Raw genomic sequence first — 19,996 nt, 5'->3', positions numbered from 1 at the left:
TGCATGTTTTTACTATTGCATATAGCTTAAACTAGTGTCTGAATAGCTTAAAAGTGCTGTGCCACCTGGGGTTGTAGTTCCCAAGTTTCTTCTTCCCTTTGTGGCCAGATACAAATATAATGATGTTACTGTGTTTAATAGATTCTCAGAGTTACAGTGAAGTAGAAATATTTTTACCTTACTGATTTTTTTTGTTTTCGTCAAAATACAGTACTGAAACAGCTGAAGAATTCCCATTGACATTTCATTTCTTGTAATAGGAATGCAAAAGAAACCACTTGTGGTGCCATTAAAGGAGTTGTGTTTTAAATGGAAAACTTTTCAATCATAGGCAAATGACCAGATCTCTCAAGATATTAATCTGCTGCTGACCTAACAATGTGTTCTTTTCCTTCTCCTAGCCATAGTTTGCCTATATAGTTCCTGTTTAGTACACAGTTAGTTATGGCCCTGTTGTGCTTTGGTTGAGGTCAGTGCCAATGCTGCTGTTAGTTGGTGTGAGCATTGCTTGCCTCCAGTATTTTAGAGAGCCTACTGCATTCAATTCACAAAATTTGGAAACAACAAGTTGCTTGATCAAGATGCTCCTTTTTGTGTTTCTGTTCCTTAAATGTGGTGCAGTGCTAGCAGAGTCTCCAGAATGCAGATCTTCGACATTAAGTTTCTTTTGGCTCCTCTTTGACATTTTCCTGCAAATAGATAAGTGTTCTCTTCAGGTTGCATTCTCAAATCTGTCTCTTTCTGTGACGTAGATGTGTTTTTCATTTACGCTAACAAATGCAATTGTGTCCCCAGAGCTGTGTTGTATTCCTTGCTCGTATGTCAAGTAGTGCTTAAGGTAGTGACTCATTATGGCCACAGCTGGATGGCTTATAAGTACGAATAATAAGTACTTCAGCCAGGAACCTCTTGTGCTAGAAAGGATGAACATTACTCATTCAATGATTTGTTCTAGTGTTGCATGCACACACAAAGATTTTTTTTTTTTTGCTTTTCTTTCCTACACTGTCCTTAAACATCACCTAATCAACTGTTTTAAATCCATAGGTAAAATCTCTGGCTACATCCTGTCCAGAAGAACTGCAAAAAGGAAATGTACTAGCCTGGCCAGATTTCCTGCCAGGAGTTGTTGGAAGAGTGAAGATAGATTACAAGAGTATATTTTGTGCTGGTTAGAACTTTACTTCCTAAAATCCCTTTTTTTTTTTTTTCCTGAACAATATTATAAGACTCTTCTATAAAAGAGGTCAACTATGCTAGCTTGAAGCCTTTGCCCTAGCCTTGAATAAATTATTTGGATAATTTGACAGTTAGAACATGCAGTCGTTCATTCCTCAAATTCCAGGGTTTTGTAACAAAAGTTCATTGAAATCTCTGATGGAGATTTATTGCTTCCCAAATTGAGATGAGGAAAGAGTGAATACGGTATTGGGTCAGCAAAAAACTTTGTCATGCCTTTTATTCTGACAATAATTGGATTATATTAAAATACCTACTGCCTCCTCCCTTCTTTTCCTGTGGATTCCTTTTCTGATGTTATATGTTGATGATACCCAAAACCTTTTGGACCCAAGCAGGATGTAGCATGCCTAATACTTCCCAGAGCTCTTTCCTGGATAAACTTATACAGGATCAACCAATCAGATAACAAATATATTCATTCAGCACATATCTATGTCTCTCACTGTATGTATATATTTTGCCCACAGACTGTCCATCTTTGCAAGGATCCATACCACATCTGCGGGCCTCTTCTACTGATTTAAAGCCAGGGTCAAAAGTGAGCCTTTCCTGTGACCCAGGCTTCCAAATAGTGGGAAACTCTGTTCAGTACTGCCTTAACCTGGGACAGTGGACACGGCCTTTTCCCCGCTGTGAAAGTGAGTTGTCTCAGTAGGTTGACAGGGTTAGGAAACCCTAGCTTTTATTTGGACCCTGTCATTATTCATGGCCTGTTTATTTCTGCAGCTGTCATGCACTTGAATCACCATATTACATATATGCTTAAAACTAAACTCATGTTTTACTGAGCAGAAACTATATTACAGTCAGATTTGTACGTGTTTTGCTAATGCTTGGGACAGAAATGAGTGCATTTGCATCAGCAGTCTAGGACTCACGGCTTTCCTCCCCAGCAGCATCAGGAGTGTGGAAGATGCACAGGAAGTGCTAGAATATCTATGGGATTTTTAAATCTCACTGAGAATGTCTGGTTTGAAGTAGAAGCCTTGACTTTAGTAGTTATGAATTAATTTCTTTAAAGGCAGCAGGTATTTCTGTTAGGACTTAGGAGTGCTCCAAGACTTATAGTATTTCTTCTGAGAAACTGGGCTGTATGCATTTAGTTTGACAAGTTTCTTTTGATTCTATGATTCCTGCTCCTGTCTTCTCCTTTCCTTTGGTTCTCCTCTGCTGTGACTGCACTTGTAACTGCAGTTGTATGTGTTGCAGATGATTACATTTTTCATTTCAGCAGAATAATAAATTAGCTCTAGAAGTAGGTATTGTATGATCCCAGAATTTATATACTGTTTGGAGAAAATCATCAGAACAGTTAAAAATACCTTTAAATTAGTTTAATCTAGAATTGATGTGATTTTAATGTCGTCTTCTTTATTCAGTTGTTTATAGCACAAGTCCATGCCCTTTCTAATGTTCTGCATAAAGAATAGCATGCCTGAGAGAATTTACCCGAGAGCACGTCCTGCTGGGCACAAGGAAAGTTCACTGGCAGAGACAGCCTTGCACTTCCTTGATGTATGATCAATGACAAACCACTGGAGTCCTGTCAGTGTTTCTGATTTCTCTGTATTGGGGCAGACAGTTTTGCTCAGAGAGTTGACATACCACAAACATGCTGAGTGAATGAAGGCCAGGCACACCCACTGGCCTTTCCTTTCAGTCTGTTCCGCAAGTACCTGATAAATGAAAGTTGGTTGAAGATATCTAGTTCTGGCACAAGGAACTACAGGCTTTGTAGTGCACTGTGTGGTACTGAAAAAGTTCTGACTGAATCAGGCTTAGTGTAATCGCTGTCTTGACCCACCAGGATCCTTTCCCTCTACCTGCTACCAAAGGCTCCCAAAACCACAGATACCTGACACCCTGTCTTCATTACAGGCTCTTCAGCTCTATTCCTTTGCAGCAAATACTTGGCTTCCATTACCACGGACTTTAAATTCTTCACGATGTCTTTGCACAGAGCTAGGGAACAAGGAGTTACTATAATCCATTTAGTTACAAAGATGAGTGGTGTAGCTGTTGGAACAAATCATGTCATCTTGATTGGGATGCACAGCAGCAGCTCTGCTAGAACAAGTAGCAGCCTCTGGCAGGCAGGTACAGGGATGTCTTCTGCTGGCACAACTGAATCAGAAGGGCTTATTTACCACAGTCAGTCAAAGTGATGCCCAGGGTTGTATGTGAGGTCAGTTCCAGTCTCTCCATCCTTCCTGCATTCCCTGGCCTGAGGCCGGTACTGTAACCTCTTAGGTACTGTTAGCTACTTTTGCAATGCTCAAACACAGTAACACTAAGCTTGCTTTTCAAAGAAGGGAAATAACAGCAACCTCCATGAAGGCAAACTTCTCATTTTCACTTAAAGCTCACCAAGGATCACTGACTATTAGAACTGTCCTTTGACTGAACGGCATCTGCTCAGATCTTGGTCACAGATGTCTCCTCTAGAGCTAGTAAAACTCTCTTAGCAGGAGCTAAAGAGTCCTGCTAAGTCTCTTATTGACAAGTGCCCAAAAATAATACCTCCAGCATACTTGGAACCAATTCGCTACCTCAGGAAAGGAGTGGGGCCTCTTGCCAATGGGATTCCATAGTTGCAGAGAAAAAATATCTGGTGATGGGTCTCCTGTGGAATTATTCTGAAGTTGGTCTGTGTTTGCTGTGCTAATATCTGTGTTCTCTTTTTGCTCATGTTGCAGGAATCAGCTGTGGAGTGCCTCCAACTTTAGAAAACGGATTTTATTCAGCTGAGGACTTTTTTGCTGGCAGTACTGTTACCTATCACTGCAACAGTGGCTACTATTTGTTGGGTGACTCCAGGATGTTGTGCCTGGATAATGGAAGCTGGAACAGCATTTCACCATCTTGCCTTGGTGAGATCTGCCATACATTTGGCCGCATGCACTGATGATCTTGCACTTCTCCTGTGCCCTTAGGGTTGAGTGGGAATTCATTCTGAAATGTTGAAGACTTACCAGAGTCACAGAATCACATTCCAAAATACTAATTTTTTGAAATACCATGTTCAGCATTATGTGAAACCAAAACAGTATTCTGACCTTTGTCCATCCTCTTGTATACCACACACCCTACATTTATCAAACATATATAAAATTATTTACTTAGTAAGCCAGCACTGCACTCCCAGCCTCTCTCCTTCCAGATCCTGCAGTCCTTGCATTCTGTGCTTCTGATCTGTGCATTTGACTGTGCTTCAGCATGCTGTCAGGGTCCCATGCTGTTTGACCAGGTTCTTTTAGATGTTTCACACATGGAAGTTGTAGTATTTAATAACAAATTTACTCACTTGAAGATAGTTGATGCTAGGATAATTGATGATAGGATTTGTGATTAAACAGAGTGATACTAAATGTACTGCATAACATAATGGAAATAAATGCAAGTTACACTTGACATAATCCAGTAATTGCAATACACAGTTCAGTCACAATTCCAGTATCTTTCCTGCTCTCAGGCTCTATATGTTCACCATCATGACATTGCACATCACCAGTAGCTGGGAAGGAATGTGTGGGTTAAAATCAACCCAGGCTCATTGCTACTTGTCTGACATTTACACTTCATGGTTGACCTGAGCCACATATTTGGTTGGCCCCACAGTGCACGTCTGGCTAACTCAGGGAGACATTCACACTCTTCTGATGAACTCTAGGAGAAGCATTTACACCACTAGTTGATGCACTCAACTGTTGATAGCTGTTCACCTAAAAGAAAGGCCACCTTCCTGTCCCCTTAGTCCCTGAGCTTCATGGGCAGATCACCTTTGCTGATGTCCTCTGAGCCTTCTTTCCATTGTGGGGGTTTATTGGTCAGTCACACACGCCTGTCAGCAAGCAGCTGCAGCTTTGGGGGGGCTGGGAGTGCACTCATGGATCCAGGTCACATACTTGCCACGCTGCAACTTACCTGCTGGTGAGCCGGGTCTGACGGTCCGAGTGCAGTGGCACAAGCTGAAAGGTGACACAGACTGGCATGATGCTGTGTACAGGGGATTAGGTGTCAGTAGTCTTGCAGGGCCATGTCTCCAGTAGATCCCTGCTGGAATCTACTAGCTAGGTGTACTTGAATTGCTGCTGTCTTAGTCATGCCTGAAATGGGAGTTGCACAGTAAAAGCCTGGCAAGATGTGTGTTTGATTTGAATTAATTCTATATTGGTATAACATCTAAGTTTTTTAGTCTAGGTAAGAGGAAGAAAAATGTCAACAGGGTTTATTCTGTCAAAATTCCCTTTTCAGTAGGTTCTGTCTGGTTTCATAGCATCCTATCCACTGGCACTCCTTTAGAACCTACAAACAGATCATCCAGACTGTTGTTCCTCTCTGCTTTTCTCCTTTGCACTTTATCCCAGGACCTAAAGAAGAGCAAGTTCAGATCAGGTGCTACAAGGCTATCAGAATAGTTCAGTCTCTATGCACTAGGAGCCGCTGTGTTCAGAAGTGTGTTCAGAAGCCGCTGTGTGCCCCGCCTTCCAGTTTGCCTTGTGTCTCATAAAGCATAATGGGAAAATGAAAACAAGAGTGGCCTTGGCACCCTGATCCACTCTTTTACCTTTCTGATTCACACTTTAGGCAAGTGCTAACAAAGCCTGGTACACCTATGCCCTGGAGCATTCCTTTTGCTCTGTTATGGCTCTGATTCACAGTGTACTTCTACTTCATGGCCTTAGAACACATTACAGAAGAAGCAGTCATTCCAGTTCTGCTGCGGCAGCACTTTGCATTCTTCTGGTGCTTGTGTAATTGGCAATTGATATTAATGTGCATTTGTCATCCTGCATGTCAGAAAGAAACTCCTTTCCTTTTCAGAACACTGTTGTGTTCTTTTCATGCTGGTCAGACTCATTCAGCACATAAACACACCAGTTCAGCAATTGTGTCACTTTTCTAACCAAGTTCCCTTTTTTGCCAAAAATTGGCAGAGAACCCAGGCTATGTGTCTGCACGGTATACTTAGATCAAGGGGTGTCCTCCAGCAGGCAACGTAGATGAAGAATTATTCTATCTAACAGTCTGATTTATATACAGAGTAATCCCTGTTGCCAGTAGTTTTCAATTAGATACTTTGAAACTGACCCTTTGAAATGTTGATTCATTGGTTACATAGTTTACATACTGAGGACATTTCTTTACAGTTAGACCAAAAGCTTATACGAGGTATTCGGAGAGAGGGTTTTTTTGGTTGTTGGTTTTGTTTTGCTTTGGAGTTTTTGGTGTACCATATCAAACCACATGGATCATAAATCATCAGTTGTCATTTTTAGACATTACTCTTATGCAAACAGTTATTTATAATAACTAACATATTTTGAACTCATTTTAACTTTTCTGGCAACTGCAGGCATTTCTTATGCCTAGTCTAATACAATGCTCTTCAGCAAAGGTGGGGCTCTAATATTTTATGTTCAGAATGTTTCTCCTCTTGACTAAGTTTGCCTGTCTTACAAGTAGGAAGGCTGATATATCAAGGATTTCCCAAGCAATTGTTTAATGCAGAAATCCTACCTCATAGTGTCTGTCCAGAGTACTGGTTACAATAGTTACAACATCTGTTCTTTTGCAGTTTGGAAACTAGATACTTTTTGTGGAAGTGCTGACTAAAGGTTAATAAGTTCTATCTCTGATTTTCTTATGTTTCATGATATTGTGTAGTAAGTTATAATTAAAGTTACAATATAACTATAGTAAGTTATAAATATTTATTTAAATATTAAATCCTTTTACCAATGGATAAAAAAATGTGATTGTGGTGTGAATGATTTTTAGTGATAGTAAAGTAATTCCTTTTGACAGCGAGACAGAAAATTAAAGCAAATGCTTATTACAAATAACACACTACAGACATCTTTTTTGTTGTGGCGTTCTTTTAGATGTTGATGAATGCGCTGTTGGATCAGACTGTGACGAGCATGCATCTTGTCTCAACACAAATGGATCCTATGTTTGCACTTGCATCCCTCCTTACACGGGAGATGGTAAAAAGTGTGCAGGTATGGGAAAGAAAAACGTCAAGCTAACCTTTGCAAGGTTCTGTATAGGCCAGTATCCTGTCTCCCACTGTGGAAGACAGTTGACAGGAATTGATATCTAGGACAGGTGTGCTCTCATGTCCAGGTCACTTTGGACTGAGAACTCATCTCTCCATGCAGACGGAGATGTCACTGAGATTCTGCTCCAAGGCATACGCACCTGAAAAATGTTCTTGCACATGGAGCACAAGACCTGGGAAGGCCACAACGTGTCACTTACCAGAGCAGGCCTGTGCAATGAGGAAATATTTTAATATAGTCATCTGAGTAGATCTAGAGCTGCTTGTGAAAATATTAAACAGGATAATTTGGATGAAGACTACAAGACGATGGCATGGGTTGGGATAAAAGATAGCTGAGGTGATTTCGTGTTCAGTAATGGACGTGCTGTAATGGCCTTTCCCTTCTAGAGGGAAAAATTACTCTGAGATGTGTTTGCTTCTGACAGTGAATGCAAACTGAGTTACAGAGGGCTCTTCCATGTCAAGATTAGCTTACTTGCATGAGTCTTCAGTGTCTGTCACTTCCATGTAGTGCAGAGAAAAGCTGGTAAGGCTGTAAACTACTCATGTGTGTTTTCCATGTGCTTTGCCTTTCTACTTCCAGAAAATTCCAAAGGATATCTCCTGCAACTTGTTTATAAAACCTGACAATTAATTATATTAATCATAATTTCTCTCTTCCGCCTCAGAACCGGTAAAGTGCCAAAATCCGGGAAATCCAGAGCACGGCCGTTTAAATGGGGACACTCACAGTGTTGGCAGTGAAGTAACATTCTCCTGCGAAGAAGGGTTTCAGCTGACAGGGGTGACAAAACTTACATGCCTGGAGTCCGGAGAGTGGAGCCACCCAATACCGTATTGTGAAGGTGTAGTTCCTGGGGAGAATGCATATTGTAATGTGACTCTTCAGAAAGATGGGAGAGGGAAAGCAGTTGTGTAGAGTTTTTAGAGACTATGGCAGCTTATGAGAAACCCTGATCCTAGCAGATCTGGGTTTCAGTGTTGAAGTCTCTGTTGTCTTAAGAGGTATAAGCACAGTTGTCATATTTGTAGTGGTGCTGTCTTATGCAGATTCACCAATGTGACAAAGTTATCGACTCATTTTAATGCGAGCATTAAAAGTGTATTTCTTCTCCACCGAGCCTCCCATTTTCAATGAACTTGTGGGAACTTAATGACTTAAATATCATTAACTATATTTTAGTGGATAAAAACCATGCAGAAACGACAGGCCGGTGCACATACATATTCATGGTATAATGACAGAAATTGTTTCTTTAGAAAACCAGAATAAATGAGGTAAAGCAATAGAGTGAAATTAAGAAGTAACAAAGACTGTGTCAAAAAAAAAAAAAAAAGCCAAAACCCCCCCAGTTGATTAGTTTGTCCATAGGAAGGGGTGGATATGGAGTCCTCTTGAGAGTCAAGCATGTGATTTGTAAAGCAGTTATAACTACCCACTTCCAGTTAGTTCAGTCCCTCATTAAGGTGAATTTAGATCAAGAGTCCTAAATGCCATCTATAGCTTCATCAAGAACCCATTGTTACCTAGGGCTTTACACCTCTTCAAACCTACTTAGAGAAAACAAAGCAGAACCTGATTTTCTGTTCTTTTTTATCTGTACTGTATCAACCTCTCTTGTATTCCCATCTTTTTAAAGCTATATCCTGTGGTGCTCCAGTTATTCCAGAGAACAGTGTCATTTTGGGCTCAAATTTTACATACCACAGTAAAGTGGTGTACAGGTAGGAATTCAGTATGTTTGAAGTGCTATGTTAATAACTGATTGAGAATGTGGCAGCAGATACAAGTATGGCTGAACTGGGAGAGGGATCAAAATGGAGAGGAGCAAGATGGGATTAAAAAGGTAGAAAGGCATTTGGTTATAGATGTGCCTGTTCATTAACAGAGCTAAATGTTTACTCTAGTACTGCTTTTCTGTGTCCTGCAGAGAAAGGTACTTTATGCAGGTGTGGATGAAGAGAGAAAAGGAATGACTGATAATGTTGTGCATAAAAGGCTCTGTGTTTGATAGCACTTCTTTTTTCCTAACTCAGATGCAATGATGGGTACAACTTGGTGGGCGAAAAAGAAATTCTGTGCCTTGCTAATGGCGTTTGGAATCATCCTCCCCCCTCCTGTGAAATGGTGACGTGCCCTAGTCCCCAGGATATCAGCAATGGAAGATACACTCTCAGTGGCACAGCCTACCTTTCCTCTGTGTCATACACCTGTGACAATGGATACAGGTAAATGCAGGAACATTCTTGAGCCAAATGCAGGCAGCATGCTTGCTAGAAGCTCTAACTTACGTCTGAGAGAGACAAAATTGGAATCATTGCTCAGAAAGATAAAATACGAAAACATAATTGAAAAAGACTTCTTTATATCTTGAAGGTACTTTCTGTATTTTATCCTGAATTCGTGCAGTTCAGAAAAGTCACTCGGGAATTGCTGTATGCATATATATGTAATGCTTGCATTTTATCATCAAGCTCCAAAAAATACTTTGACTATTCAGAAAAACAGTTGTCATAATTCTTAAAAGTTCTCATTTGTGTTTATAGATCGTCATACCTCTACAGCTGTAGTACACATCCAATATTATTTTTGCTATTCTTTTACAATGCCTTTTGTGAAGGAACCTTCTGGAAGTTACTAATTCATTCCTTGAACTCTCTGTAGCAGTAATTTATTCTAGACTTTTATTCTGTTTTACATTTGTAAGCAATTAAATTGGAAACACTTTTTTAATATGCTGCAGTTAAAAATTAATACAGCAGTAGTATATCCAAGGATGGGGCTCTAAGTGTGGGTTTCTGCCTCCCCTGCCATCTGCTGGTTCCTCTGGCAGATATACCGTGTCAGGAGTAGTCTCACACAAATCGCTTTAGGTCTGATTTTTTCTGTGTTTTCCTGCTGCAAACATTTCCTTGTCCTGATGCAGGCAGGTAGGTTAGGTATGTTTTTCAGTGAATGTTTTAATCCTGTTAATACAAATGGATACCTCAGCTGCAGTTGAGGTCACAGATTCACATTGTGAGCTTATCTGTATCCCTCTAAGCCAGGCAGTGTTTTTACCAACACCAAAGGGCTTTTTGGCTGTGGACTTTGGGCATATAGGAAGAAGATACCACGTCAGTTTTGACTCTTTACCTGTCTAGCATAGCTTGATGAGAGAGGTCTTCTCTATTGTGGTCACCATTCCAGAGGAAGCCCTCACAGACAGTGTCTTATGCATTATTTCCATATGTCTCTTCCTTCATGCACCTCTTAGGTGTTTTCAGTCTTAAACATATTGCCACAGGTAGGCAGAGCCCACTTCTCTGGCAAGGGTCTGTGCCAAAGCTGTTAGGGTCACACAGGTGAGTTTTGCTCTTTTCCATTAACTGTTCATCCTGGTGAAGAGGAGACTGAGGGGAGACCTTATCACAGTTTACAGCTTCCTCGAGAGGGCAAGAGGAGAGAAAGGCACTGATCTGATCTCAGTGGTGACCAGTGACAGAACCCAAGGGAGTGGCCTGAAGTTGTGTCAGGGGAGCTTTAGGTTGGATATTAGGATATTTAGGTTCTTCACCCAGAGGGTGGTTGGGCACTGGAACAGCCTGACACAGGTCACAGTACCAAGCCTGATAGAGTTCAAGAAGCATTTGGATGATACATCAGGTACATGGTGTGACTCTTGGGGATAGTCCTGTGCAGGGTTAAGAGTTGGCTAAGTTATGTTAGAAGGGAGCCCTTCTAACTCAGCATATTCTGTGATTCTGTGATTTTGGTCAACTAACAATTGCATTTGAGACCAGAGTGTAGGGAATCAGACAGTCCTGTGAAGAGCAACCTGGTATGATGAGGGACATATGAGGAACCCATAGCCAGCTGGGATGGCGCCAGTTGGAGGCTAGAGGTTTCACCCAGGACATCTCATACTGGTGTTGCACACCTCTGTTCAGACAACTGAGTCACACCCCTTGAACCAATGCATTGCTATTTCCTCAGCTAAGGAAACAAAAAAGACCATGACCTTCAAATGTACATGGCCATTCACTCAAGCAAAGACCTTTACCTCCTGAAGGAACTGAATGTGGGTTTTCTTAACAAACCTGAGCTGGAGAATTTCTTTTGATCTTCTGGGTGAAGATAGTAGTGTAAGTTCCTGAGTGAATAGGGTCTCAGACAGAGGCCTATTTGCAAGTTTAAAGCCTAACATGGTGCTGGTGGCATACAAGTAAATCTTTAAGGTTAAACAAATATTTATTTCTTTTGTGCTCAAAGATGGGCAAAGCTACAGCAAAACTTATGTGTGTCTGCAGAGAGCATTGAGGGCCCACATGAAATCCACCAGCTTTCTCTTCAAAGTAATCTGGAGACCAGATCTTTTTTTTTTGAAACACCAGAGTGCTTTTTTCATAAACAGAGGGTGAAATTCTTCTCTACTGAAGTCAGTGAGAGAGACTCCTTGGTTTCACTGGGGCCAGGAAGCAAAACAACGCTTTACTCTCTGTTCCTTACCTGGAATGAAATGGCAGCCTTAATAATGATCTTTGTGTCTCAGCCTTCAGGGACCTTCTGTACTTGTCTGTGCATCTTCAGGGAACTGGAACAGCACACCACCAGCTTGCAACATTGTGTCTTGTGGATCCCCTCCTGCCATCAAAGATGCGGTCATCAAGGGAGATAACTTCACTTTTGGAAACACGGTCTCTTACACGTGTAAGGAAGGGTATGTAGATTAGCACTACTGGACTAGGAGTCAGGACGAGTAAAATTGGTGCACTGTTTCGCAAATCCTTTATAACTGCATGCTAATTCATTTTTACTACTTCTGTCTTAGCATTCTGGAAGTTAAGTGTGATGGAGATTTTTTTTGAGGGCTGTAAAGTTAGTATGATAATTTTTAAAGTTATTTCAGAGCAGCTGAATACACTCTGAAAGAGGAAAATGGATAGGAGTCATGAGGAATGATAGATCAGTTCACTAGGAAGCTCTTTTCCTCGGAGTTACTACAAAGTAGTACTTCTGTGGTAAACCTAAGGCCCTAATCATAACAAGTCCCATATATCTCATTAGGCTATAAGAACACTGTTTGGTGCAGTTTAACAACTGTCTGTTGTGGTGTTCTAAAATTCTACTTCCTTAAAATTATGACTCCTTGTTTATTGAGGTGCATTGTTTTTCATCTATTTCTGTCTGCTCAGTGTAGTGACCTTTTCAGACCATATTTCATCAATGACAAGGCTCAATTTTGCTGATATTGAGGATGAATGTATTGCTGGACTCTGATCCTGCAAGAACCTTTGTACATAAAGATAACCTTTGGTTATCTTTACAGCCAGTGAGAATTCAATTCCATTGAATTTCCTAAACCTGCTCTGTCTAAAAGGCAGATCATGTATGCAGAACTTTTTAAGCCTGAAGTGACTGGAGAATTTTCTACTTCTTCTTGGTGTTAAAGGTTATATTGACAAGCCAGCATTTTTCTTATAAATTGGCTTTGCAATATTATTTGAAACACATACCCTGAGATTAGCTCAGTTGGTTAGAGCATGGTGCTAACAACGCCAAGGTTGTGGGATCAATCCCTGTGTGGGCCATTAACTTAAGAGTTGGACTTGATGATCCTTGTGGGTCCCTTCCAACTTGGAATATTCTGTGATAATTGAAGCAAAGTATCCTTATTCTATTTTCTAGACCGTATTATGGCTTTAAAAGCTGCTTCTCTTTCCTGTGCAAGCATTTTAAATGGGATAGGATAGCAGCATTTAAAGACTCACAGTTGTTTTGTCTGTGACAGTGGATCATATTAAACACTGGCACATAATAAGCTCTTTTTCTGGAGTCCAGTCATGAGATGTGGAAAACAAATCCTGCAAACTAGACAAACTACTTTTAGAGAAGTTGCCACCAAAATCTGTACAACCAGTTTCCAGCCTGCTCTTGGAGAGTCACTGGGAACATTGTAGTAGTTTTTGTTTCTTTGCCTTCTGCACACCACAGAGATCTCAAAACTAAAGAAAATAGCTGTCAAAGGTACTACACTATTGCCTGTTGCATGTTTAAGCAGCAGTTTTGAGTAGTCTGATGAAGAGCATGGAGTAAGGCCTGTCACTGCATCCCAGAGACAGATCAGAGAACTACAGCTTCACTAACAATATTCATGTGATAGAATTTCATTGTAAAAGATAGTTTTTTCTACTCAGCATTATTTTTTTAATTGGCTTTTATTACAGTTTTTACAAGGAGTTTTTAGGAAGCTATTGTGCAGTTCCCTTGTGTATTATGGGCAAGAATCTCTGGGTACTCACTGAAGGGCTTCTCTTTGCTGGCAAGTGTGGTAATAGATTGATAGGGCTGGTTCAGGAACACAGAAGGCCTTTATGGGCTTTTGATCTCCTTCTTTTCCGTTTTGCTAAACAGAAATAATTTCTTGGTAGGATCATTTCTTTGAGGATTGTATGGACTGTTGCAGTGCAATACTAGGGGTTTTGTGGTAGTTCCAACCCAAATGGAAGTTCAGAAATGGTAATCGTATGGACAGATGAGAGAGAAGCAATATATACAAGATGTACCAGGATATCTATCACTGTGATGCCTCACTCAGGGATATGTCAGTTTTAAGATTTAACTTTTGAAATAGATCATAGCTTTTTTAAAGGATCCTGTTCTTCTGGGGTGCTAGCAAACAAGCTCGTACTGCAGGGGCTGTAGGAAACCGTAAGTAGCATTTGACAATTCTTGTCTTTTTGACTTCCTGTCCACAGTTACACATTAGTTGGCCCTGCAACCGTAGAGTGCTTAGCCAGCGGCAAGTGGAGTGTGAGCCACCAGCAGTGCCTAGCAGTATCCTGTGACGAACCACCCCATGTGGAAAATGCATCACCAGAGAGTGGCCATCGCCTCTTCGGTGATATAGCTTATTACTTCTGCTTGGATGGCTACAGCCTGGCTGACAACTCTCAGCTGCTCTGCAATGCAGAAGGGAAGTGGGTGCCTCCAGAGGGCAGGGACATGCCCCACTGCATAGCTGATTTCTGTGAGAAGCCATCCACCGTCTCATACAGCATCCTGGAGTCCATTAGTAAAGCCAAGTTTGCAGCTGGCTCCGTCGTGAGCTTCAAGTGCATGGAAGGTTTTGTTCTGAACACTTCAGCGAAGATCGAATGCCTCCGAGGGGGTCAGTGGAATCCTTCTCCTCTGAGCATCCAGTGCATCCCCGTTCGCTGCGGAGAGCCTCCCCTCATCAGCAATGGCTATGCCAGTGGGTCCAACTACAGTTTTGGAGCAGTGGTGGCTTACAGCTGCAACAAGGGATTCTACATCAAGGGAGAGAAGAAGCGGACCTGTGAGGCCACTGGCAACTGGAGTGGCAGTTTGCCCACGTGCCACCCAGTGTCCTGTGGAGAACCACCACAGCTTGAGAACGGCTTTATTAAGGTACATAATGAGTTTTCTCCTCTGCCTGGTACTGTGGCAAACTGAATACTCTGAATACAGTTTCACGACTGCTGCTGTTGGGGTTTTCTTTTTTCCGTTTTGCTCTCATTATAAAACTGAGGAAGCACATGAATGGATGGAATAAAAAAAGTGGGTGGATTTGCAGCAGAATCATGACTTCCATGGGATTTCCTATCATAAGGTGGGATTTCAGTTAGGAGACTCAAGATACCCTGTGACATTCAGTTGTTTTTCTTAATGTCTTACTCTTCATTTATTTGGTTCAAGGGTAGCTTTCCAGTGCCTTCTGGAGACACTTGGAAGTACTGTTGCCAGTTCACAAGCCTTGCTCTTTTCACTGCTGTTAAAAAAATCTGATTTGTAGTAGATAAATCACCTTGGGATTTCTCTTCTTTCAATGCGAGAATACGTCTTTACTAAAGTCAGAATTTCCCTTTCCTTATCAAATTACATTACAACAGTGCCTGAAGTTAAAAATTTCCTTGTGGCAGCCCAAACCAGTAACAACTGCTTAACCTGTGTCTTGCTTTGATGTACAAGAATATTGTGGTAAGAAAGATCAAAAACAATATTATAAAGATTGAACTTTGAATTTTTGAATCATTTTTCTTTTGAACATCCCTCATCCTTCCTCATATCTAACTACCAGGGAATCCACATTTGCTAAAAGCTGGAAGGGGGGCAGTTGGCATCCCAGTTCCTGTTTGGGTTTCCAGCAGTAATATCAACAATTTCTGTTCAGACTCCAACACAGTTATATCCTCTAATTAATGCATATCATTCTCTTCTGTATTCCTTATGTAGTCTAACTCCTTCATATGTTCTTTACAATTAGAGACATTTTTTAATACCTCAGTTAGAGCTCAGCCTGCAACTTCAAGGTACTCCTCAGCTGCCTGCTCCAGGCACTGCACCTGCATGTATGGCATTTATAAACGTCTCCTAGTAACAGTAGATTTGTGGTCTCCAACCTTAGGTACAGCTGTAAGCTAAAGAATCATGACAACAATGGGCATTTCGTGGCAGCTTCCCCAGAACCATTTCTTTTCCATCTTCCTCTCCACATATTTTTCAGCCTCATGGATCAGGAAGGGAGAAAGCAGAGGAATTATTTTCTAGGTTGTGCTTTATAAGCCTTGAATTCTCTGTTGTCTTCTGGTAGTGCTCGCATATTTCCTGCCAGCAGAGTGCTTCATTTGAGGTGAGATGTTCTTTGTCAGTTATTTGCCTTCATTCCTTTTCAGACATCCTTTACGGCTGCCAGGGATTCAACTAGAAGCTAGACCAGGAGAGCACAAGAAATTAAATCAGTCCCTTGTTGCCCTAATCTTGCATCTTCATTTCAGACATGTCCCTGTCTTGTCTGTTTTGCAGGAAACAACTGGACACTTCTTTGAGAATCAGGCAAATTATCAGTGTGACTCTGGTTACCAGCTGGTTGGAAGCTCAGTGTTTATCTGCCAAGCAAATCGACAGTGGTACAGTGAGTCACCTCCTTACTGTGCTCCCCTCAGCTGTGGAAAACCACCACCCATCCAGCATGGCTACGCCAAGGGAGAAACTTTTGATATGGGCTCCAAAGTAGAGTTTTTCTGTGATGAAGGCTATGAGCTGATTGGAGATGTTTCCTGGACATGTCAGAAGTCTGGGAAATGGAGCAAAAAGCGAAGCCCCAAGTGTGTGCCAACAAAATGTCCAGAACCACCCTTGGCAGAAAATCAGCTGGTCTTGAGGGAAGTGACTTACCAAGTTGGTGTCGTACAGTTCTCCTGCAAGGAAGGTTATGTTTTGCATGGCTCCCCTGTACTGAAATGCTTGCCCTCACAGCAGTGGAATGATTCCTTTCCCTTCTGCAAGGTTGTACAGTGTTCTGCACCTCCCTATATCCCCTTTGGTGACCCCTTGACTTTGTCCCTTCATTTTGGTAGCACTGTGAAATACATCTGTGTGGATGGGTTTTTACTGAAGGGTGAGTCCACCATCAGATGCCAGGCTGATGGATCATGGAGCTTGCCTTTGCCAGAATGTATTCCTGTGGAGTGCCCCCAGCCAGAAGAAATTCAGAACGGTATAGTTGATGTGCAGGGCCTCACCTTCCTAAGCACAGCCCTCTATACATGTAAACCAGGCTTTGAACTGCTAGGGAACACAACTGTCCTCTGTGGAGAAGATGGACAGTGGCTTGGAGGAAGGCCAGTTTGCAAACCTATTCAATGCCCAAGGCCTAAGAAGATCCTCAATGGCAAATATTCATTCACAAACTTCCATTATGGGCAGACGGTTAGGTATTTCTGTGACAGAGGTTTCCAGCTCCAAGGGGAGGAAACGCTGAGGTGCCTAGAAACAGGAGAGTGGAGTACAGAGGTTCCCTCATGCAAAGCCATAAATTGCCAACCCCCTCAGCCCATTGAGAATGGTTTTGTGGAGGGTGCAGATTATAGCTACGGGGCCATGGTCATTTACAGCTGTGTGCCAGGCTTCCAGCTGTCAGGCCTCGCCATGCAGACCTGCGAAGAATCAGGCTGGTCTAGCTCCACACCAGCCTGCCTTCCAACAGACTGTGGCCTGCCTCCTCACATTGACTTTGGGGAGTATGTGCAGCTGAAACATGGGGAAAGACGTTCTGACCGGGAGGGTGTTATAGAGAGTCCCTCCCTTTCACGTACATTGTTGACTGACAATTTGAAAGACTTCCAAAGTTCCTTGAAGGACGACAGTGCAATGCAGCTCACTACCTTCTTGTTTGGAACTGTCATTTTATACACATGTTACTCTGGGTACGAGCTGCTGGGAAACCCTGTTCTAGCTTGCCAAGAAGACGGGGCTTGGAACGGCACTGCCCCTGCCTGTGTTTCAATAGAGTGCACCTTGTTGTCACCCCCAGAGAACGGTTTTTTACATGTCACTGAGAACACACTCGGCAGTGCGGTGCAATACAGCTGTAGGCCAGGATTCACCCTTATTGGCTCTGACACACGGCTGTGTTTGCCAAGTCGGCAGTGGAGTAACACTGCTCCGTACTGCAAAGCAATAACCTGCAATTCACCTGCCCAGCTTATGAATGGGAAGATAAGAGGGGAAAACTACACGTACAGTAGTGTTGTCTACTACGAGTGTGATCCTGGTTACCAGTTAAATGGCCCCACAGAGAGGAGATGCCAAGAGAACCAGAAATGGGACGGCAGTGAACCAATCTGCATTCCTGTTTCCTGCAGCCCACCGCCAGTTTTGGAGAATGGTCAGGTGACTGGAGAGGAGTACACATTCCAGAAACACACAGAGTATAGCTGCAACGAAGGTTTCCTGTTAGACGGGGACAGGAGTAGAGTCTGTCTTGCAAATGGAAGCTGGAGTGGAATCACTCCAGTTTGCAAAGCTGTAACCTGCCCCGTACCGCTGCCTCTTCCCAATGGAAGAACTACGGGCTCAGATTTTAGCTTTAAGAAAGAAGTGCACTATCACTGCAATGAAGGATATAGCCTGCAAGGAGTGTCTACACTTACCTGTCAGAGTGATGGTACTTGGAATTCAGAAGCTCCACACTGTGAACCAGTTTTTTGTGGACCCCCTGAAGACATCTCCCATGGCTTTCTGAATGGCTCAAGCTTTACCTATGGGCAATTTGTCCAGTATGTGTGCTTCCCCAGTTATGAGCTGCATGGCAATCCTTTACGGCAGTGTCTGTCCAATGGCTCCTGGAGTGGAAGCCTTCCATCTTGCCTACCCTGTCTGTGTCCTACACCACAGATTCAGAATGGGGTTGTTCTTGGTACAGATTTCAGCTGTGGCATAAGTGCCCAGTTTCAATGCCTGGAGGGCTTCAAACTGCTGGGGCCTTCAGAAGTCACCTGTGAGGCACCTGGCAAGTGGAGTTCAGGGTTTCCTCGCTGTGGGCAGATTTCCTGCGGCTCTCCACCCATCATCCCCAACACATTTATCAATGGGAGCAGCTCTGAAGATGAGAACACCATCATCTATACCTGCTTGACAGGTTTTATCATGAAGGGGAGTCCAAAACTGACTTGTGTGGAGACTGGTGTGTGGAAGAAGCCTTACCCAAGCTGTGAGCTGTTAAGTTGTGGCCCACCACCATCTGTCCCAAATGCAGAGATTCTTGGGAACACTTACACATATGGGAGTAAGGTCCAGTACAGGTAAGGATGATGCTGCTATTCTGTTTGCATAAAAAGTCCATGAAGGAATGAAGATGAAAGGTTTATGTACCCTCAGTTAGTGCAAGTTTTCAGTGCTCAGACTGACAAATCCTGTGTTCCCATGCACTTTATAAAATATTATTTGGATGACTTGTGAAAACTCCAGAAAGGTATTTCAGCCTGTTTGGCTGCACTTCTCCACTGACTTTAATTTCCCTTTTGCTTTCCTCTTCTCCTCATCTGAAACACTAGTCTCAACATACAGGTTTCGTTAGCAGGTAACAGCAACAGTCAGCAGGGTGTGCAATTTTTCTCCTCTTTTGGCACTGCATTCATGCTTTCCATCTGCTTTAGGTGCCTGTTGTAATACATATGGGTTCATTTCCCTCTTGTCCCATTTTCTGTACTGCAACTCTATGCTGTCAGCAAGTTACTCCTTTGTCAGATACAAGAGTGAGGGTTTTCTGGTTAATTTCCTGAAGTGTGTATACTGCTGAGCTCTTTTCTCCAAGGTGAGGAATGGCTTGTCAGAAGGAAGATGGTTTTCTGACAGAAAAAGCAAATAAAGGTGTGGGACAGAACTGGGAGATGGCAAGTGGATGGATTTAGCAATATCAGTTATATCTATACAGCTTTGACAAGGTAAAGGGGTAACTTGTCACTGCCATTCTACAAGTGAACTCGCTTGTGCTAGCTCTTGGTAAAGCACCATGTGGAATAGAACAAATAAGCCTTAAATGTCTGAGCAAATGGTCTGTTGTCAGCCTGAGGCTTGGTTTGTTCTTGGAAGAAAGTGAGACGTGGTGTTCCCACACACTGTTTACCTCACCAAAGACCCTCCGTGCAAAGGGAAGGGCGGTGTAGGAGCTGCACTAAAGCATTCAGTACCCTCCAAGCACTAAAGCCATGAACTCACTTCCTATTGTGATGCTGCAGCAGCATGAAGCAACTAGAGATGAAGTCTAAAGTCTCCAGCTCTTGCAACAGAATGAACCCAGTACAGATGTGCTCCTTACAGGCTTACCTTGAAATAATAGAGAAATTTCAAGATACACTTATTAACAACTAATGCTGAAAAATTACTGTCCTGACTTTCTAGTT

At 42.3% G+C, this 19,996-nt stretch overlaps 1 protein-coding gene across 1 annotated transcript in view; it reads left to right on the top strand.

The window, feature by feature from the left end:
• SVEP1 (sushi, von Willebrand factor type A, EGF and pentraxin domain containing 1) overlaps window positions 1-19,996 on the top strand; it is a 119,751-nt gene that overhangs the window by 76,716 nt on the left and 23,039 nt on the right. The window contains exons 29-38 of the mRNA XM_027910715.1: window positions 1,048-1,171; window positions 1,710-1,880; window positions 3,939-4,112; window positions 7,128-7,247; window positions 7,978-8,154; window positions 8,950-9,034; window positions 9,347-9,538; window positions 11,842-12,009; window positions 14,048-14,720; window positions 16,116-18,895. Coding sequence (XP_027766516.1) covers window positions 1,048-1,171; window positions 1,710-1,880; window positions 3,939-4,112; window positions 7,128-7,247; window positions 7,978-8,154; window positions 8,950-9,034; window positions 9,347-9,538; window positions 11,842-12,009; window positions 14,048-14,720; window positions 16,116-18,895 — 4,664 coding nt within the window. The remainder of the gene's footprint in view (window positions 1-1,047; window positions 1,172-1,709; window positions 1,881-3,938; window positions 4,113-7,127; window positions 7,248-7,977; window positions 8,155-8,949; window positions 9,035-9,346; window positions 9,539-11,841; window positions 12,010-14,047; window positions 14,721-16,115; window positions 18,896-19,996) is intronic.

This window comes from Empidonax traillii, unplaced genomic scaffold, assembly GCF_003031625.1.
Source record: "Empidonax traillii isolate 1590-97213 ecotype Southwest subspecies unplaced genomic scaffold, ASM303162v1 scaffold3:size4013460, whole genome shotgun sequence".
In the NCBI taxonomy this organism is placed as follows: domain Eukaryota; kingdom Metazoa; phylum Chordata; class Aves; order Passeriformes; family Tyrannidae; genus Empidonax; species Empidonax traillii.
This window is presented reverse-complemented; position numbering and strand designations above follow the sequence as displayed.